This window comes from Emydura macquarii, unplaced genomic scaffold, assembly GCF_026122565.2.
Source record: "Emydura macquarii macquarii isolate MOO-44397 ecotype Brisbane River unplaced genomic scaffold, CSIRO-AGI_Emac_v2 contig_1876, whole genome shotgun sequence".
Taxonomy (NCBI): domain Eukaryota; kingdom Metazoa; phylum Chordata; order Testudines; family Chelidae; genus Emydura; species Emydura macquarii.
In genome coordinates this window covers 22,948,135-22,968,387 of record NW_027132013.1, presented here as the reverse complement: position 1 = coordinate 22,968,387, position 20,253 = coordinate 22,948,135, and the positions used below count along the sequence as shown (strand labels likewise).

At 44.8% G+C, this 20,253-nt stretch overlaps 1 protein-coding gene across 3 annotated transcripts in view; it reads left to right on the top strand.

Moving 5' to 3' along the window:
* MGA (MAX dimerization protein MGA) overlaps positions 1-18,447 on the top strand; it is an 88,165-nt gene extending 69,718 nt beyond the window's left edge. For 2 of the 3 annotated variants that reach the window (XM_067557942.1, XM_067557940.1), the window contains 6 exons: positions 636-821; positions 2,803-2,914; positions 10,862-11,095; positions 11,585-11,764; positions 12,279-12,431; positions 13,852-18,447. In XM_067557942.1, coding sequence (XP_067414043.1) covers positions 636-821; positions 2,803-2,914; positions 10,862-11,095; positions 11,585-11,764; positions 12,279-12,431; positions 13,852-15,161 — 2,175 coding nt within the window. In that variant the 3' untranslated portion in view covers positions 15,162-18,447. The remainder of the gene's footprint in view (positions 1-635; positions 822-2,802; positions 2,915-10,861; positions 11,096-11,584; positions 11,765-12,278; positions 12,432-13,851) is intronic. The other variant, XM_067557941.1, reaches the window with a different exon arrangement.
* The last annotated feature ends 1,806 nt before the right edge of the window (positions 18,448-20,253 follow it).

Here is a 20,253-nt window from a genome sequence, read left to right as displayed (position 1 = left end):
ATATGTTTTTAATTTAGTAGCAATCATAGAATGAAGTGATTCGTATCTTAAATTTAATTTGCTTAACTTTTCCCCACAATCTTATCTAAAGTGCCTTCTTGCCCCCATTATTCACCCAGCTAAGTATGAATGAAATTGGCTTAACTGCAAGGAAAAATTAAAATGTTTTGTTTTATTTGGTAGTTTTCAAAGGTTACTGATGTTTTGAGAGGTTAAGACAAAGGTAAGTTTTGAGGGTAAGAGGTTACAAGTGTGTTATATAATAGTGAAGCCAAAGCCTTGTATTGCAAAGCGTCTGTCTTACGTGAAGATACGTAATATCCATATATGAAAAGCTGTTTTCTAAATGCCTTTGAGTGGAAATAGCTGCTGGACCTTCATTGTCAGTGGTGACTCTGATATTCTGACCCCCTTTCATTATATCCCACACATCCTTTAGAGTTTTGTGCTTTTAAAAATCTTCAGATTTCATGAAGATCTTGTAGCTAAACAGTAGAGTTTTATCCAGTAGTGATGTGATTTACCATGTGCTGAGGAACATAGGAATATGTCTTAATGATTCTGTAAATCATGCTTGTATTTTTTCCCCTTGAGTTAATTTTTTATTTGAAATAGTCACATGGTTTCTTTTCCAGCAGAAACCCCAATTCTGGAACAGAAAGCAGAAGAATGAGGCAGAGGCCTTTGCTCATTACCGCCAGACACACACAGCAAATGAACGCCGACGTCGCAATGAAATGAGGGATCTTTTTGAAAAGCTGAAGAGAGCTCTGGGACTGCAGAGCCTTCCCAAGGTTTCCAAGTGCTACATCCTCAAACAAGTAGGCATATTACAGCCCAAGCTCATAGGGAGAAAAATTCCTTTAACATGGGGCAAACTGACATTAGGTCTTTAAGAAACAATGTAGTGATATGAAAAATCCGTTGGTAGTGAGTATAGAAATTGTGTTCACCTTATGCAGTCATTTCACAATAAAGTACTTTGTGGAGAAATAGGTTCATTCAAGAGCTAAATTTTAGGGGTGAACAGGGTGGGGTCAGCGCCCTACTCTTTCATTGTTCCTTTGTGAATTTAACTCTGGAAAGTAACTGATAGTGTGCCTCGGCAATTTTAAATTGTACAACCAGACAGTTTTGATGTAGAATGAAGATAAATCTCCCTAATGTCAGCCCATCATAAAATATTTTATTTCAGCATATCATTTAGATACAAAACTGTAACTGAAAGGAAACAAACAGCACATAATCAAGAGCCATAAATAATTATGCTCCTCTGTATATTTGATTCCTAGGACTGTGTCAGTTACATGTTAGACATAGGTTTATGGAAATAGATCAGCCAGACTAACTTGGTATCTTTTTAATGAAATTACAAGCTTGGTTGATAAAGGTAGGAGTGTTAATGTAATATACTTAGACTTCTTAGGAATTTTACTTAGTACTGCATGACATTTTGATTAAAAAAGGAGATATAAAATTGATGTGGCACACAAGTGGATTAAAAAATGGCTAACTGATAGGACTCAAAATGTAATTGTAAATGGGGACTCATCATCAAATGGTTATGTTTCTAGAGGCGTCCTGCGACAATCAGTTCTTGGCCCTATGCTATTTAACATTTTTATTAATGATTTGGAGGAAAACAAAAAATCACTTATAAAGATTGCAGGTAAGACAAAAATTGGGGGAGTGGTAAATAATGAAAAGAATATCTCACTGATACAGAGTGATCTGGATCACTTGGTAAATTGGACGCAAGCAAACAATATGCAGTTTGATATAGCTAAATGTAAATGTATACGTCTAGGAACAAAGAATGTAGGCCATACTTACAGGAAGGGGTACTCTATCCTGGGCTGCAGTGACTGAAAAAGATTAGGAAGTCATGGTGGATAATCTACTGAACGTTTGCTCCCAGTGCAATGCTATGGCCAAAAGAGCTAATGTAATCCTTGGATCCGTAATTGGGGGAAATCTGAAAAAGGAGTAGTGAGGTTATTTTATCTATGTATTTGGCACCAGTGTGACTGCTCCTGGAATAGTGTGTCCAGTTCTGGTGTCCACAGTTAAAGAAGGATGTTGATAAATTAGAGAGGGTTCAGAGAGGAGCCATGAAAATGAGTAAACGATTAGAAAACGTGCTTTATAATGATGGATTGAAGAAGCTCAGTCTATTTAATTTAACAAAGAAAAGGTTAAGGGGTGACTTGATTACAGTCTAAAGTATGGTACAAATATTTAATAATGGGCTCTACAGTCTAGCAGAGAAAAATATAACACGATCCACTGACTGGGAAGTGAAACAAGACAAATTCAGACTGGAAATACAGTGTAAATTTTTAATAGCAAAAGTAATTAACCGTAATTAAGCACTGGAACAATTTACCAAGGAATCAGGTGGATTCTCTATCACTGGCAATTTTTTAAATCAAGATTGGGTGTTTTCCTGAAATATGACTTAGGAATTATTTTGTGGAAGTTCTGTGGTCTGTGTTGTACAGGAGGGGTCAGACTTGATGATCACAATGGTCCTTTCTGGCTTTGGAATCTATGAAACTAGATGTGCATAAACATGAAGTGGGAAGAAACAAACATTCATCCTATTTCAGATTGCATTCAAAGAAATGTTACAACATGGTGACTGAACTTCCTTTTTCTGTTTCCCAGTTTCTTAAAGTAAGGATGGAAAATGTCTGTAGGGAGATATTCCAAACATCTTTGTTGATAGGGAAAGGAGAACTTCTATTTCTGTGTTGCATGCATTAGCTTGGTCTTTAAACTGGGATTCTGACATGTTTCTAGGCCTACGAAGAGATCCAGGGGCTGACTGATCAGGCAGATAAACTGATTGGGCAGAAGAACTTACTGACTCGCAAACAAGACATTCTGATCCGTAAAGTATCCACACTTTCAGGTGAGGTGGTTTAAGGGGACATAGTGGTTGGAATAGTGAAAGAAAGGACTTGCAGGTGTGGGGTGGCCCTTAGTGTATATGTATGTGGGGGGTAGAATGTGCAGCTATGAGACTTAGGGTCAGATACTCAAAAGGTACTTAGGTGCCTAACTCCCATTAAATACCTTTGAGAATCTGGACCATAAATCCTAAGAAAGAGAGAGACTGATTTTGGGATTGGGGCATATTTGTGATAAGGTACAGTATCATAAACATGGAAAAGGAAGTATTTATTTCTTCAAGCAGTAAGGTCCACAGATTCTACAGTGGCTCTTGAGCACACCTGCAGCTTTGAGGACAGAACTCAGACATGTCAGTCACTGGCTCAGGGAAACAACCCTCCTGCTGAAGAGAATTGCTGCTTTTGTTCTACCTCCACAGGTAAAGGAAGTGTGGATATACCTTCCTGGTGCAGAGCTTTAGGATCTTAGTATCCAGTGCATTGGGGGTATCTGGAGGAAAGGATATTTCACTTCCTTCAGAAATAGTTTTCTCCAAAGAGCCTGTCTCCAACATTCTCAACAGCTATAGAGGACTTTGTATATCAGTCGGATGCTAATGCCTTTCATGACATCCTTTCAACCTTCCAAAGGATCTGTCCCTATATTATCTCTCTGTCTGGTGACTTTTATGATAACAGCCGCATCAGCCAGCTGCGGTGCGGAATTAGCACTGTCCCGAGAACACAAGTATTGCATATTCCAAGCTGAGAAATTGGTGGTTCTTTTGAGTGCTTGCTCATATCAATTCCATTGTAGGTGCGTGTGCGCACCTGTGCATGGTTACCAGAATTTTTTTCCCCCTTAGCAGTACTTGTAGGGCCAGCTTTGGCACCCCCTGGAACCCAAGCACATGCTGCAGTACATAAGGCACTGTCAGCCCTACGCCCCCTCAGTTCCTTCTTTCCATCACTGATGGTTACTGGAACTAGGTTCATTGCTTGCTTAATCCGCCAGTGCCTCTTGGTGTTTCAGTTTTATGTGTTCTTAAGTAGCTGTTAAGTAGAAGTAGTTTAGTGTATTATATAATTTAATGTATTATTTAGTTTAGTAGTTAAGGTTTAGTCCCATTAGGGACCTCCGCCCAGCAGCGGGGCATGCCCCGATCTCCAGGCTTCAAGCCCTTTAAGACCTGTGGCAAACCCTTCCTGCTTAGTAATCTCCACCATAGTTGTCTGAAGTGCTTGGGGGAATCACATAGGAAGGACAAGTGCTGTATCTGCAAGGCATTCAGGCCAAGGACTCAGAAGGAGTGGGAAATTCGTCTAAAGGCCCAACTGATGGAGGCTGCCTTAAGACCAGCTTTGGAGCCATCACACTCCCTCTCGGTGCCAAGCACCGCATTGGTGCAGAGCACCTCTCCTCTGCTCCCCCGCACCTATGAAGGGTAAGGAAGTGGGGTTGAGCACAGGGCTGTCACACCATCAGGCCGAGCAGACTCTGCAGGAATAGAGCTCGCCACTTAGAGCCCTCAGTCCCCTGAGGGAGCCTCCTGCAACTCCGGGGGGTGGAAGAGGTCCTCTTCAGCTTGTGGTGCCGTTAACGCTGGAGGCATTTCAAGTGGCAAGATATTTAATGGCACTGCCTTTGCCCCAGACCCATTTGCCCCAGACTGGGCAGGAGAAGACATCACCAGCCTCGAAAGGGAAGCCCCCAATGGGACCCCCTTGATGGCTGCACAGCTCTCCAAAGCCTCAGCATACCTCTCCACGAGCCAGATCACCGAGGAGACGATCCCCTCGGTCCAGGCACCGATCTTCAAGGGTACTTTCGCTGTCACCGGTCAGATCGCTGGAGAGGGAACACCATCAGCAGAGGCATTCAGCATCATTATTGTTTCGGCACCGTTCCTGGTCACAGGACCACAGACTCGGCTGGTCGGCACCGGTCTCGATCAAGGTCCAGTAGACGGTCACCACCAAGGAGTCGGCACCAGTTGTGTTCCCCAGCACCGTCAAGTTCGCCCGTGCGCTCACGGCGCAGAATCCGGTCACTGGCACCAGAACGCTCCCCCAGAGATGATAGGTGCCATCGCCAATCTTCAGCACCGAAACACTTTCCCACTGTGCGACTCCATTCCTGCTGCTCCTCTCGATAGAAGGCTTCTCCAGCTCAGCACCAGTCTGGGGACCGCCACCGCCGTTGCCAGAGCATTGGAGGTCTCGGGAGGCCAGATACCAATCTCGCTCTCCTTGGCACTGCTCGGCAGGAAAAGAATCAGGATCTGGCCGTCATTGGTCCGTCAGAGAGCAAGTCTTATTCCGTAGGGGAGGGTAAAATATCAGCGCCCCACCCTAGCCAGCCCCATCAACCTGGGGGTCAGGACTAGGGCCCCTGCCCAGCTGTTCCAGGATGGCCTCAGGGACAGTGGCTGACTCAATGGTCCTTTTAGAATTGCTGGAGGCTCCCTGTGGCCACAGGACCTTATTCCCTCCAGTCCTCAGGGAAACAGTCTGCAGCCCTGGTATCCCCAGCCGAGAGTCATAGCTCGATCTCCAAAGTGGAATTGGACCCGTTGGAGGGGACATGTACTGCGATCTCCCAACAGCCAAGAGGGATATCCCCACCCCCTGCACTGGGTCAGTCATCTTCCTCCTCTTCTGATGAGGCAGTTGCGGCAGAGCTCTCAGCTCCTCTGGATGATTTCCACGCCCATCAGGAGCTTCTCAAGAGGGTTGCATCAAATTTTGGACTAGAAGCTGAGGAGCTTCAAGAAACATCAGAAACCACTTCGATGTGCTGGCAGCTGTGGCACCGGCCCGGGTTGCCCTGCCCGTCCATAAAGGGGTTCTTAAGGTCGTCAAATCCCTGTGGCAGACACTATCCTCCTTGCCACCAACTTCTAAAAGGGAGGAGAAGAAGTACTACATCCCCGCTAAGGGGTTCGAGTACTTACTTACGCACCCTTCCTTGGGTTCCCTGGTAGTGGCAGCTGCCAATGAACAGGATAGGCAGGGCCAACCCAGCACAACCCTCAAAAACAAAGACAACAAAAAAATTGGATTTGTTTGGGAGGAAATTTTATTTTACAGCAAGCCTGCAATTTAGAATCACGAATCAGCAGGCGATGCTAGGGGAGGTATAATTATAACCTCTGGGACTCCCTCAAGTGCTTCGGTGAGGCTCTGCCCCAGGAGCAAGCACCAGACTTTACCACTTGAGGGGGGCAAGACGGTGGCCAGGGCTGCCCTGCAGGCAGCATTGGATGTGGCTGACTCGGCTGCAAGATCGATGGCCTCTGCGATCTCCATGTGCCGCTGCTTGTGGTTACAGTTGTCTGGTCTGTCCCAGGAGGTGCCACAGTCCATACAGGACCTGCTGTTTGATGGGAATGCACTCTTCTCAGAAAAGACCAATGCCAAACTCCACAGGTTAAAGGACTCTAGTTGGGCCTTTACATGCTACCGTCTTGCCCCTTTTCTTCCAGCATGGACCCATATAATTTCGAACCGTTTGGGTTCTGGGACCATTGCAGCGGGCTATATCCTGCAGTTTCCTTCCCCCCTTTGGCATACCCTCCCAATCCCCGTCCCTCTTCAGGGACCCCTCTCACAAGCAACTCCTTATGCAAGAAGTGGAGAATCTTCTTGCATGGGAACTATAGAGGAGGTTCCGGCAGGCATGAGAGGAAGAGGTTTTTATTCCTGCTACTTCCTCATTCCCAAGGCAAAGGGGGGGCCTCAGGCCTATCTTGGACCTGAGGGGGCTAAACAGGCACATCAAAAAGTTGACGTTTCATATGGTCTCCCTAGCCTCTATCATCCCCTCCTTGGATCCGGGAGACTGGTATGCTGCCCTTGACCTGAAGGACACACATTTTCATATATCAGTATTCCCCGGACACAGGCGTTTCCTCCGATTTGTGATGGGAGGTTCCCATTACCAGTTTATGGCCCTCCCTTTTGGCCTGTCGTCTGCCCCAAGGGTATTTATGCATGCAAAATGTATGGCGGTGGTGGCCGTGCATCTCAGGCTTTGAGGGGTTCAGATTTACCCATACCTGGATGACTGGCTGATCAGAGGCAGGTCACAGGTCTGGGTCCAGACCAATATAGATGTAGCTGGAGCTACGTGTCACCGCCTGGGCTGGATGGTGAACGAGCAAAAATCCATGCTGACGCCAGTACAGAGGGTAGAATTCATCAGGGCCGTTCTTGATTCTACATGGGCGAGGGCTTTCCTGTCGTGGTCTCGATTCAAGACAATATCAAGACTGATTATGGGCCTACAATGATACAAACTTTCCTGCGGTTACTGGGGCATATAGCATCATGTACTTACATGCTCGACACGCACATCTGAGACTCAGGCTGCTTCAGCTGCGGCTGGCCTCTGCATATGCCCTGAGCAGGCACCGCCTGGACAGGGTGGTCACGGAGTCTGCACAAGTCCTAGTCTCCCTAGGCTGGCAGCTAGACTCCCAGTTGGTGATGGAGGGGATCCCCTTTGCCCCCTCAGTGACCCTGGTTTTGGACGCATTGGACTTGGGGTGGGAGGCGCACATCAGCTCAGGTCACAGCACCCAAGGGACCTGGTCAAGAGAAGACCAGGAACTGCACATAAATATCAGAGAGCTCAGGGTGATCCGCTTGGTGTGCGGAGTGTTCCTGCCCTTCCTGAAAGGCAAGGTGGACCAGGTTCTAACAGATAATGCTGCCGCAATGTATTATAACAGGCGGTGTGGGGCCTACTCCCCAGACCTGTGTCAGCAGGTGGTGAGTCCATGGAACCTGGTGATAGGGCATGATATTCACTTGGTGGCTTCTCACCTCCGTGGTATCAAGAACGCCACAGCAGACCAACTCAGCAGGACATTCTTACCTTGCCACGAGTGGTCTGTCTACCTATCGGTAGCCAATATGATTTTCCGGAGGTGTGGGTTTCCCCAAGTGGACCTTTGCTTCCAAGGTCAACAAGAAATACAGCCAGTTCTGCTCCCTTCATGGGCTTGACGAGGGAGCACTGTCAGACGCCTTCCTACTTTTGTGGTCGAGGAGGCTACTGTATGTTTTCCCTCCCATTCCATTGATCCACAGGGTCCTGTTGAAAATCAAAAGAGGCAAGGCGAATGTTATTCTTATAGCACCTGCATGGCCCAGGCAGCACTGGTTCATGATGCTCCTGGAGCTGTCTGTTGCTTCCTCTCTGGAGCTGCTGCCGTGGTACAGCCTTCTTTCCCAGGATCGGGAGCGACTCTTGCACCCGACCTGGAGTCCTTGCACCTGACAGCATGGAGGCTTAGTGGCTGAGCCTAGAGGAACGGGCTTGCTCTTCTCAGGTGCAGGTGGTACTAAATGGATAGCAGGAAACCTTCCATCCGGGCATCATATCTAGCCAAGTGGAAGAAATTCACATGCTGGGCCATAGCCCAGGTGGTCATGCCTCACCAAGCATCAGTCCAGTCGGTGTTGGACTACCTGCTGCACCTTAAACTCCAGGGCCTAGCCACGGCCTCATTGAAGGTGCACTTGGCTGCCATTTCAACCTTCCATCCTCAGATTCAAGGGAGGTCCGTCTTCTCCCACGCCGTGGTGATTAGGTTTCTCCAGGATATAGAGAGACTTTACCCCCAGGCTAGGGACTTGTTACCCCCCTAGGACCTGAACTTAGTCCTCTCCAGACTTACGTAGGCACCGTTTGAGCCCCTGGCTACCTGCCCCCTTTTGCTGCTGTCGTGGAAGGTAGCCTTCCTAGTGGCCATCACCTCGGCTAGGAGGGTATCAGAGATTAGGGCATTTACTTTGGCGCCGCCTTACATGGTCTTTTGTAGAGACAAGGTCCAGCTGAGGCACCACCTGGCCTTTTTGCCCAAAGTGGTATCACAATTCCATGTTAGTCAGGACATCTTCCTGCCGATGTTCTTCCCGAAGCTGTATGCCTCAGAGGATGAGCAGAAGTGGCACACGCTGGACATGTGCAGAGCACTGGGCCTTCTACATCAAGAGGACAAAACCGTTCTGTAGGTCCACACATCTGTTTGCGGCGGTGGCCAACAGGATGAAGGGCTTACCTGTGTCCTCACAGCGAATCTCCTCTTGGATAACCTCCTGCATTAGGTTCTGCTACGAGCAGGCAAAGTTTCCCCTTCCGAGAAGTGTCTCAGCTCACTCAGCTAGAGTGCAGGCCTCTTCTGTGCCGTTCCTGGCGCAAGTGCCTATCTAGGCCATATGCAAAGTTGCTTACATGGTCGTCGGGGCACACCTTTATGTCCTACTATGCCATAGTTCAGCAGGCAAGGGATGACGCCAGCTTCGGCAGGGTGGTACTGCAGTCAGAGCATCTGTGAACTCCAACCCCACCTCCAAGGTATTCATTGTGAGTCACCTACTATGAAATGGACATGAGCAAGCACTTGAAGAAGGAAAGATGCCTTGTAACTGTTGTTCTTCGAGATGTGTTGCTCATGTCCATTCCATGACCTGTCCCCACCATCGGAGATGACGGAAGAAGGAACTGAGAGGGCGTAGGGCCGGTGGCGCCTTATGTACCGCAGCATGTGCACGGGGCTCCAGGGGGTGCCAAAGCCAGTCCTACGGGTATTGCTAAGGGGGAAAAAATTCCAGTAACCATGCATGGGGGCATGCACGCACCTACAATGGAATGGACATAAGCAACACATCTCGAAGAACAACAGTTACAAGTTAAGTAACCGTCTTTTCTCAGGATGATCCGGATATTCATCTAGACATGTAAAGTCAGCTCCATATTCCATAGGTTATGGATGATAAGACTAAAGTCCTTCTATTCCAAACCATTGTAGTTCGTGGAAAAGCTGTGGCACGTGGGATGTCCACTTAGAACTAAAAAGTTATCTAGACAAATCTAGAGCAATCAGGCTCACTATTTGCAGTCTGACTGTAAGCAGGGAGGAAAGAGTTTTTCAGAATCTTATGTGTAGGTGGATCAGGTGGCATATTCTTGAGCCATAGGAGGCAAAGAATTTGTCTTTTAGTGAACTCTGGTCATGCTCCGTAAGTGCAGTGCAGACCTCTTGAGTGGAGACATACAGTTCTTAAGAGGAAATCTTCAAGACAACCTCCTGGTCCTTTATAATGTGCTTCAGATTTGACAGGCAATCCTCCCCTGTTGCTGTAGTTGGAAGGATGGTGTGGACTCTGTAGTACCTCTGTCATTTGGGAAACAGCCTGTGTGTATGTGTAGTGTAGTTATAGCTGTGTCGGTCTGCTCTGTGTGGTTAGAAAGCTTGTGTTTCACACCAAGAGAAGTTGTCCAATAAAAGATATTACCTCACCCACCTTGTCTCTCTGTGTAGTTATGTCAGTTCTGGTCATATATTTAGCTAAATTAGTAGGTAAATTTCTCGCTATACCTATAAACTGTTGATAAAAACCCATTGTACAATCTATGGATCTTACTGTTCTGAGTAATAAAATGTATATGAGCTTACTCTAAAATTCCTTTCTTTGAATAGTAAGATCTGCAGATCTGAACTTTGGATAAGATGAGGGATCCCCTGTTCATGGCTAAGTAAATAATGTTTTCATGTCCAGTTGTCAGTGTATTCATAGTTAAGGAGGATACAGTTTTCAGTGTAGCTGTGAAAGTTCTCAACTGGCAACCTGTCCAGCAGGAAGGGACATAATCCTGAGCCATTGGTTGTTAAGTCTGAGTTTTGTCTATTAAAGCTGCAGACAGGCTGAAGACCAGTTTTAAGATCTAATGTTTCTACCTGAAGAAAGGAAATATTGGGTAAATGAGGATAAATTTTCCTGTTTCTGTGATGTGCTGTAGCCTGGGTTTTTTTGGAGATTGAGGGGGTTTACTGAAGAAAAAAATTGCATTGGAGCTAACCTGCTGGGTCTGCATGGTTCCATTCCAACTCTTAGTCTTGGAATCAAATAGAATTTGAGGACAAGTTGACTCTCTCTCTTTGTTAATCTTTGTGTAGGTAAAACAGAAGAGGTGGTCCTGAAGAAGCTAGAATATATTTATGCCAAACAGAAAGCAGTAGAAGCACAAAAGAAGAGGAAACAAGTTGAGTCAGAGGAGCCTGTTGTGTCCACCAAGCCCAGCAGACAGCAAGAAGGATCCTCCACTTCATCTCAAGAGTTGGAACAAATGCTTATGACAAACAGGCGGGGGAAGCCACTGATACTTGCCAGGAAAGGAGGCCAGGCCACTGGTAGGCTGGGAAAGATAATACGTTGGATCTAGTTGCAAAGGAAAAAATACGTCATTGGATATCATTGGGGGAAACAGCAGCCTGCTTTGTGCAGCCACCTTGCTATAAATTTGTTAATTTCATACAAAGTAAAGATGAAGTATCCAAACAAGAATGTTTATGTATGTTATGTATATTGTACATGCTAAGATACAGTCTAAGAAAGTGGCAATTTACAAAAATCACATTAACTTCTTCCATGAGTGGTTATGTGGGGTCTGAGGCCTCCACATGGGGAAATTAAGATAGTCTGAGCTTGCTGTTACTAGCAGATTTTAGCCAAGAAGATTATCCAAGTTGCACGAAGTGGGTTGAGACTTCCAACATGGATAGTCACCCAAAAGAAAATGGCTGTCAGCTAGTAAGTTTATATTGGTTAAAGGCCTTCAGGCATGCAGTATCAGAAATATCACTTACAAATGCATGATTTATATTTGTATTTTTATACAGTGGAGACCACATCCTCTCCTATTACATTAACTACTGCCAGCCTAGTGATGACTCCACAAGGACAGGTGCTTACACTGAAGAGCCCCCTGATGTCAGGACAGGTAGCCACTGTTCCTTCCACACTCCTGCAAGCTGAGCTAAAGCCTCAAGTTGCCAGCAACACAGTGACAACGCAGCCAGGTAAGGTCACATGCTAGCAGGTTTATTGGAAGATGAGGATTGGTATTGAATCTGTACCTCTGTTCATTTATGCATTTCTGTTTGTAAAATAATGTTTTTTCCTGTAAGAAAGTGGGTGCCTCATCACCAGTATCCTTTATATAATTCTTTGTGTTCTCACAACTTCTCTGCGTGGGCTAGGGTCTCACTGCAATATACCCATTATATAAAACAGAGATACTTGATGATACAACCAAAATGTTAACCAAGTCAGTTGAGCTATTTATGGTTTTATCATCAGGTAAGTAGAATCTGTTATTGAATGTTAGTGTTCCCAAGTGAAAGAAGGGAAAAATACCTGAAATGTGGTGTATAAGGGAGAGTATCAGGCTGATCTATATTAAAAATAGAACATTCATCTAACCATATCTTAGAACGCTTTCAGGTGGTACTATAATATCAAATACAGCATGGAGCTCTATGTTCTATTTTTGAGCCAGTATCTAAAAAATAATTGCTTTTCTTCCTGAATAAGGTATTGCATCCGTGATGATTCAGCTGCCAGGCTCAACAGTTCCTGTCCAAGTGAAAGGCATTCTCACTAATTCAACCATTCCCATTACACTGTCAACCATTGCCAGTAACCCAGTGCCCCCAGCTGTAGTAACAGCTGCAGAACCAGCTTCAGGTAAGTTCTTCATTCACAAATCCTTATGTTTGGAGGTATGCAAAGCTCTTTTGCAGATATTTAGGTTCAGCTTTTCTTCAGAATAATAAATATTGCATCTCACCTTTGCAGTTTGTAGCTCTCAGTAGAACTAAATGCAGGGGTGGAGGGGGGTAATTTCTTTGACCTCCTGTTCATTCAGCAGCACTTAAGGCTTGAGCCGTCTTGGAACTCTCACATCTGACACTATTAAAAGCTGAAACATTTGACAGAAGTATTGTGCAAGGGGCCTAGGCAGAGTATAGTGGATGTTTATATTAGTTGTGCTTCCTGCCATCTAGTGCATAAAACTCTAAGAGGAGGCCACTCACCATCTTACCTGAGAGAGCACCATATGCCCTTTATTATGGATAAGGGGAAAAGGTCAGTTTCAGAAGTAGAGCTGGGGAAAATCTGACTTTGTTGGGGAACTGCTTTGGATTCTAAGCCAGATGCTACTAGGAAGTGAGCATAGAGGGTCCCTGCAATATGCAGTATCTTGCTGTGAGACAAAACATGCAGGAAACATTTTCAAGTGTATGGCCTAAAAATCATCATGTGAATACAGTGGTATTTCTTGTTGGCAGTGAACATTACATTCTTTCATCAACTCACTTCAGAAAATTCCTCTTCTCCTAAGAAATTCTGGAAAAGGAGAGGTTGGTAAACTTAGTTTAGTGAATGATGGCTGTAATTTTACTAATAATTAGAATGAACTAATACTTACTCTGGAAAGTAATGAAGTAGCACTTTTGTACTTGACAGACTACTCTGTAGTAGTTATATCTACTGACTTCAGGGCAGATGAATAAATATTGCTTTTACTTCTGCTTCTGGAGAGTGAGTACAGCTAAGAGACAATGCATGAGTATTTTCTCTTCTTATGCATCACGAGAAGAATTGTTTGCTAAGTTCCAATCAGTTTCACTTGTGCAAATCCACTAAAAGCAGGAGGAATTGCACACACAGCATTGAGGGACATAGCTTGAAGATACAGGTTACACAGGTGTAACAGAGCTGAATTTCATCTACAGAAATCTCACTACTGGTAGTGATCTGACAGATGGGAAAAGATCCTAAGGTACATTTGCAAGGACTGGCCTGAGGAGGAAAAACCGTCTATGTATGAAATGTACTCAAGTTAAAAATCCTGATAGACAATAGGCATCATGGGGTTCTATGTTGTTTGTACAAACTCATTCTTCAGACTAGGACTGAATGTTAAGTTTGTAGGAGGGGAGGGGGAAAGAGGTACAAACAGTTCAAGGCTGTGTACTTGGGCAGATACTTAAACTCTTTGTAGGCGTGGTTTTGTTGGGGGAAGATGATGTGGGAGGGACAGATTGTTTTCAGCTGCAGTCACCAGTGATCCTGATGGGTTTTGCTTTGTTTGGTTCTGCAGAAAGTGAAGATTCCTTCATGATGCCAAAGATTGTTAATGTGACATCGCTGGCTGCTGAAGGGGGTATGAATTTAAACCTGAATAGAAACAAGAATTCTAATATAATCCCTGGTGCTGGTGCGCAGACATCTGAGCCTTCCCTGAAAACAGGACATCATGAAAATAGGCAGAGTGAGGACATCCTTTCAGAAGAAAAAACCAAGGCATCTCCTTTAGACAGCTGTGGAGATGGGAGAAGCGCCACAGGGCCCACACAAATTTTCCTTGAAAATAAAGACGACAGCTTTCCACAGACTCGGAATGTACCCAGTGTTAAGGACTCTTCAGAGTCCTTTGCCAAAAAGCCCTGCATGGGAGAGTTTGTTGGAAACCAGGGGAGGAGGAAAGAGACTGATCAGGGAGGGGAAAGGTTGAAACCAAAGGATTCTCCATTCCGCAAGCTGCAGGTTAAAGATCTCAAAGACTCCAGGATAGAAATGGAACTGAGGAAAGTAGCCTCTGCAATAGAGGAAGCAGAACTAGACCCAAGCGAGTTACTAGGTAGCATTGAGGAGAGTGATGACACTGATGAAACCCTCACTTCACTTCTCAATGAAATTGCCTTTCTCAATCAGCAGCTGAATGATGACACTTCCGGCATGTCAGAGCTGCCCAGCAGCCTGAGCTCAGACTTTTCTCCAGAAGACTCAGAAACTCGCAGGGGAGCTGCCAGTGATCTGGCTGCTGCGGATGGATCTTCCTTCCAGTTTGGCCATTTGGGTAGCAGTTTCAAGGCTCTTTCTAAAGTTCGAGAGAGTAGCGGCTCCATAAGCCCCCTCCTGCTTCACCTGGAGGATGATGACCTTACTGAGGGTGAGAGGAATTCTGCAGAACCTTCATCTCAAGCAGATATTCTGAAGATCGTAATAGGCTCTGAAATGAAGGATCCACTTGCCAGCCTCTCAGTATCTGGTGGTGGAAGTGGTAAAACCTTAGATCCCCTAGCAGAGACCAGTGTGTCTCCTCCAATCCTGCAAATGAAAACAAATCTGGAAGCTGGTAACACTGATACACTGTGGAGGCCCATGCCCAAACTGGCACCACTTGGATTAAAAATTGCAAATCTTCCGTTAGACTCAGAAGGACAGAGTACCAAGGTGATGCCAGTATTGGCACCGGTAGTTGCAAAACTGGCACCCGTAGGTTTAAAAACTAAATTACCTGCAGCTGACCAGGAAGTACAGGACAGCAAAATAATGCCCACCTTAGCATCTGTGGTTGCAAAATTGAACAGTATTGGGACCTTGCCTTCAAATTCTGCAGGCAAATAAATACTTGGATTTTTCAGAGTCTGAAAGGAAAATTGGAGCAATTTGGACTGTGAAGGAATTGGTGTCTTGAATTTTCCCATCTTCCCGTGTCTCCAGACATTTGTTCCTGTATCCCTATAAAGAAAATGTGGTATCAGTGCACTCTTCTGACTGAGGGCAGGCCCTAAGCTGAAAAATCAGTGCTATAAAACTTTAATTGTGTTAACATAAATTTTACCTCACTACTGTATTCTGGATGTCCCTCCCCCAGAAAGAAGGAAGATGATCTATAACCATTGCTGGGCATATGGTATCCTTCCAACCGTGGGTCCTTCGCAAAGAGTTTATGAAACTAGAGCTCTGATTGGCCCAAGCCACTGAGCGATTCATTCCCTGACAGAGATGCAATTGTTTCTGGATGAAGAGAAATCAGGGGTACTAGCTTTTGTACCAGCCAAATTAACTATCTATGCAGAAGCAGAGTTGTTCACATCTGCAGTTTGTGCAGAGCCCACAAAGTGTAATGAGCTTGTGTAATTGAGATCAGAGCAATCTTGTTCACCCTGGTTGCCCTGGGTGGAGGAAAGGGAGATCGGGGCTAGGTTTCCTAGAATGCTAATGTCAAAAATTTCCATTCTTCAGTGAGAGAGAATTATCTCCCTGCTCAGACTCTCTCTATTAGCTTCTGCCCACACCATTTCCATATTCAATTTTAAACTCCCATCTTAAGGTGAAGAAGGAAATTTTCATAGTTCAGTCAGAGCTTGCATAATTGCAACACCCAGTGATGTTTTTTCAGTTAGCTAATTTTAAAAAGATTAAATGTTCTTTCTTGAGCATGCTTGGAATAAGACAGCATCCAGCACGAACAACTTCAGACAGGAGAAATCCATCTGGGTACCAGATTGCTAACTCTTTAAAGGCATCACTGAAGTAGTTTGAGTGTCATTTGTTCCGTTCTCCTCCTCCTCTTTCCCCCCTTCCTCATAGTTCTTGAAGACGTACACAGCTCAAATACATTTACAGGAGAAGTGACTCTTTCAGGATTATTGGAACATGAAAATAACTTCCAAACCATCCATTTCTTTATGAATTCAGGAAAGGTACTCAGAGGTTTCTCATTGCATTTACACAAGATAGGTGTAGTAAAAAAAAAAAAAATGCTCATTACCAGGAAAATAGGGCAGTATTTGAATCACAAGATGTATTTTTTATTCTCCTCTGCCACCACTTATTCAATAAACTGTAGATACTCCTCACAGTTAAGCTGTTGGAAGTGGAGGGCCTGCAGACTGTAAAGATATTTATATTTTTGTACACAATTTTTGTTTTCTTAGTTTCCATGAAGAATGAAATTTTCAGCCTAGAAAAGACTTTAATGAGTGTATAAATGATTTTTTTCCTATCTAGTTTGTAAATAATAGGATTTATGGTGTACTTGAGGGGTTTCTTAGGTGCTCCTAAAAAGTGAAAAAAATCATTGCTGTGAAAATTGTGTAGAATCTGAAAAATGGTGCATGTTGCCTTTCTTGCATAATTGTATTTAGGAATGTAATCCCTGCTCTTAATGCCGCAGCAGCAGCAGTTGGGATTCCAAATGCCCCGTGTCCTCCCCATCCCCATCCTGATGGGCTAATGCAGGAGCTTTCATTTCTCCCAGAACCAAGGCTGTGCCTGTGTGTCTGACACTCAGATGCATGTGCTGTAAATGATGTTCTTCCACTCTTCAGAAGCAGTGTCAAACTCTGCATTTAGTGCAAAAGTATGCCCTATTCAGTAAGCTGCATCTTCTCAGTCTGTGTCTATAATGGCTGTGTCACTGGGTATGCATACCTTGTGTTGTTTCCTTTTCTTTGTTACAATTTTCTATTGGGCTGCAAAGCAAAGAGCAAAGCTGGGTATGCATAAGGTTACTCCAGACTTTATAGACGAGGTGTTTTCACCTCAGTATTCTAAAAGCCATGTTTGAAAACAGTTGGACAGGTGCGTATGACTTCTATTGCCTCCTTCTATTGCCTTTGCATATTTTACAGTTTAACCTCCGTTTGTGTCATAAACGTTAATCTCCTTCCTGCACTAAAGGATTGAAGAAGAGGGTATGGGTAGCCTGAGAGCCATGCAAAGCCTTACAGCCATCATTCAATGCCTTAGAAAAGGGAACTAGCGCTTAAATATGTGTTTACACCTACTCCTTAGATGTTAGAAGCCGGATCCAAACCTCATTTACATCAGTGTAAATCTGGAGTAAACATGTTGAACTCAGTTGAGTTACAGTAGATTTACACTCTTATGTACCTGGGAATTTGGCCCTGGGTATTTTCAGCTGGGGGAAGTTGCTTTTCATTCTGCCCAAGACAGTTTAATTGGCCAGTAAATTCACTCCTTGCTCTGTGTGAAACAGCCACCAGCATTGTGCTGAAGGCGGCACGCACACAAAAAAAATCACTAAATTGCCTCTCTGCCCTCCATCCCTTCTTGATCCAAAATGGCTGCTGTTCACTTTATTAGTTAAAATTAAGTGTGCATTAATCAATGTCTGTACATAAAGAAAAATATGCCTTTCACGTCATAGGACACAGATAGCATTAAAGTCACTCAAACACTTTTAAAACAACCCTTCCTGCCTTGAGGAATCTCTTGGCTATCATCCAGGTGATGAAAAATGCCTAGATATGTATTTACTGTTTGGCAGGAGGCAGTCAGGAATTCTTGCAGTAACAAAAGTATATTGTTGTTGAAAGCTGACCTGCCTGAAGTCAGAAAACTCTCACTAAATCAGCTAAGAACCAATAGGCACAGAGCCAGGAAAGGTGTTTGGCAAGTTCTGCTTAGCAACAAAACCCATTTGAAATGCTCATTAGTCTTCCTTACCCTCCCATCCCATCTTTGCATTTCACACAAATTTGAAGGCCGAATCCCCTCCCACACACACCCGCAAAATCAATTGGTTTGGAACAAACCTTTTGGAAATTATGCACACTATTTGTGAGAGACAATAATGCAAGAATGTGTTACTTGTGTAGCAAGTGGTTTTTTGAATCAGGAGAACAATAGAAACTTGCAAGGAGCACATTCTCCTAGACCAAGAGTCCTGGAAATTTTGGTTTTTTTTTAGACATGTCTGTAAATAGACAAATGTTTTTAAGAATATAATGCAATGTCAGATTTAGCTTTTTTCCTTTTATATATTAAAAATATATCTTTCCCTCTTTTCTGCTTTTGAAAAATTGATATTTTTGTAGAAATCTAACAGTACAGTACTGTTAACTGTATGTGAGAAAGAGAAGATGTGTAAAACTAAAATAAACCAATCAAGTTCAACCAGGAACTGGCTTTGGAAGCTTATTACTGGGAAGGAGGGAGAGTGGGATGAATAATAAAGTAATAATTGCTGTGGTGGTGGCAGGTGGAATCACACAATCAAGCCAGAGCTATTTAGTCGTCAAATATAGTTCACACTCTGTGTCCATTTTATTGGTATTGTGCTAACGCCTCAGAGTGCCAGTCATGGATCAGGACACCATTGTGCTAAGTGCTGTATAAATGCAGAAGATTAGTCCCTTCCCTGAAGAGCTAAGATTTGAACAGGCAGTTTTCAAGGAGCCTTTGCTTCTCTGTTACATTTTACTGCAGTGGTAAGGTTATTGAGGTAGACATTTGAGTATGTTTTCCAACTGCATAAAAAACTTTAAAAACAAAAATGGTTTGGGGACAGAGGATTGTGAGATTAGAATGGAGCAAGACTATAAGTGGGAACGACTGTGATCCTTTTTTTTAGGGTCTGTATTGTCTTGCTGGCATGGACAGATGCATTAACCACTAGCTTTCCCACTGCAGCAGCAAACCATTGGAAATAGTCTGCCCTTGGCTTTTACTGCATCTCCAGAATCTATGCTGTTCTAAAAAACCAGGAGGACCTAAGTTTTGTGCCATTTAAGTGTATCCAAGGCAGTTCGTCAGAAGGCCAAAGACTGCTACATTTTTATATGCAAGTTAGAAACACATGCTATATATAACACACAAAAAATTGAATAAACTGGGAAAATGTATTGTGGCAAAGCTCTTCCTCTACCTTGGTGGGTCCAGCACTTGCTTCTAGCGATAGGTCAGGGAACTGCTTCACCCCTTAGTGTTCTTCTACCTTCTAGTTGTGGGGGAGGATAATACAGCCTCTCTAAGATGGCCACTCCCTGCTGGCTCCTAGTCCTGTCTTTGGTACTTACAGACCTTTGGTTCGCTGAGGCTCTTGCCCCTCCAGTGAATGGCTGGTATGGGTGGGGAGGCCCAGTCCCACCCTCAACTCCAGCCCTAACCCAGGGACTCAAGTAGCAGCCTTGCACTGGGGCTTCAGGAAAGCTGCTAGCTTCCCTGGGTTACTTCCCATGTCCCTTGACTTAATGTCCGTACCCTGCTCAGACGGGGCCCTTCCTGGCCTCCTTACCAGGAGAGGCTTTTGACCTCTGACAGTCCCACTGAGCGTGGTAGTGCCAATCCAAATGTCCAGTTCTATCTTCCCCTTCTGGCAGGATCTTTTCCCTCAGGCTTCCAGGCCTGGGAAAGGTCCTTTGCCCTTTTCGGGTGGGTTTTTCCCTCTCCCAGTCTGTGTACCTGCAGAGTTCTGTCCTGCCAGCGTTCTGCTCCTTCTCCCTTCTGGTTTCTGACAGCGTCTTGCCTGCTCACACGCTCTCTGGTAGCTTGCCTCACTCTCAACTCCAGCCACGCCCTTTCTCTGGAGGTGGCCTTTTAATAAGTCCTGGGTGGGGCCTTGATTGGCTCCAGGTGTAGTAATAACCAGTAACCCCTGCTCAGCTACCAGGGGAAAAGGGACTTGCTGTGCCTTCTGGAGCTGATACAGTGACCCTTCAGCTAGCACTCTCTTGTGGGGGCCAGTCCCCCTGCATTCCTTGTTGCTACTGCTGTTGAGGGGTTCTGCTGGCCTGCCTCCTGCTAGGGAGCGAGTGGCCCCACCATTGCTGCTACCACCTGTCTGGGGCCCTTCCTGGCTGGCTAGTCTCTGCTGCTGCTGTTGCTGCTGCTGCCTGGGAGCCTGTTGCTATTGCTGCTTGTGAGGAGGAGGAAGACCACTACTGCTGGGGAAATGCTCAGGACCATT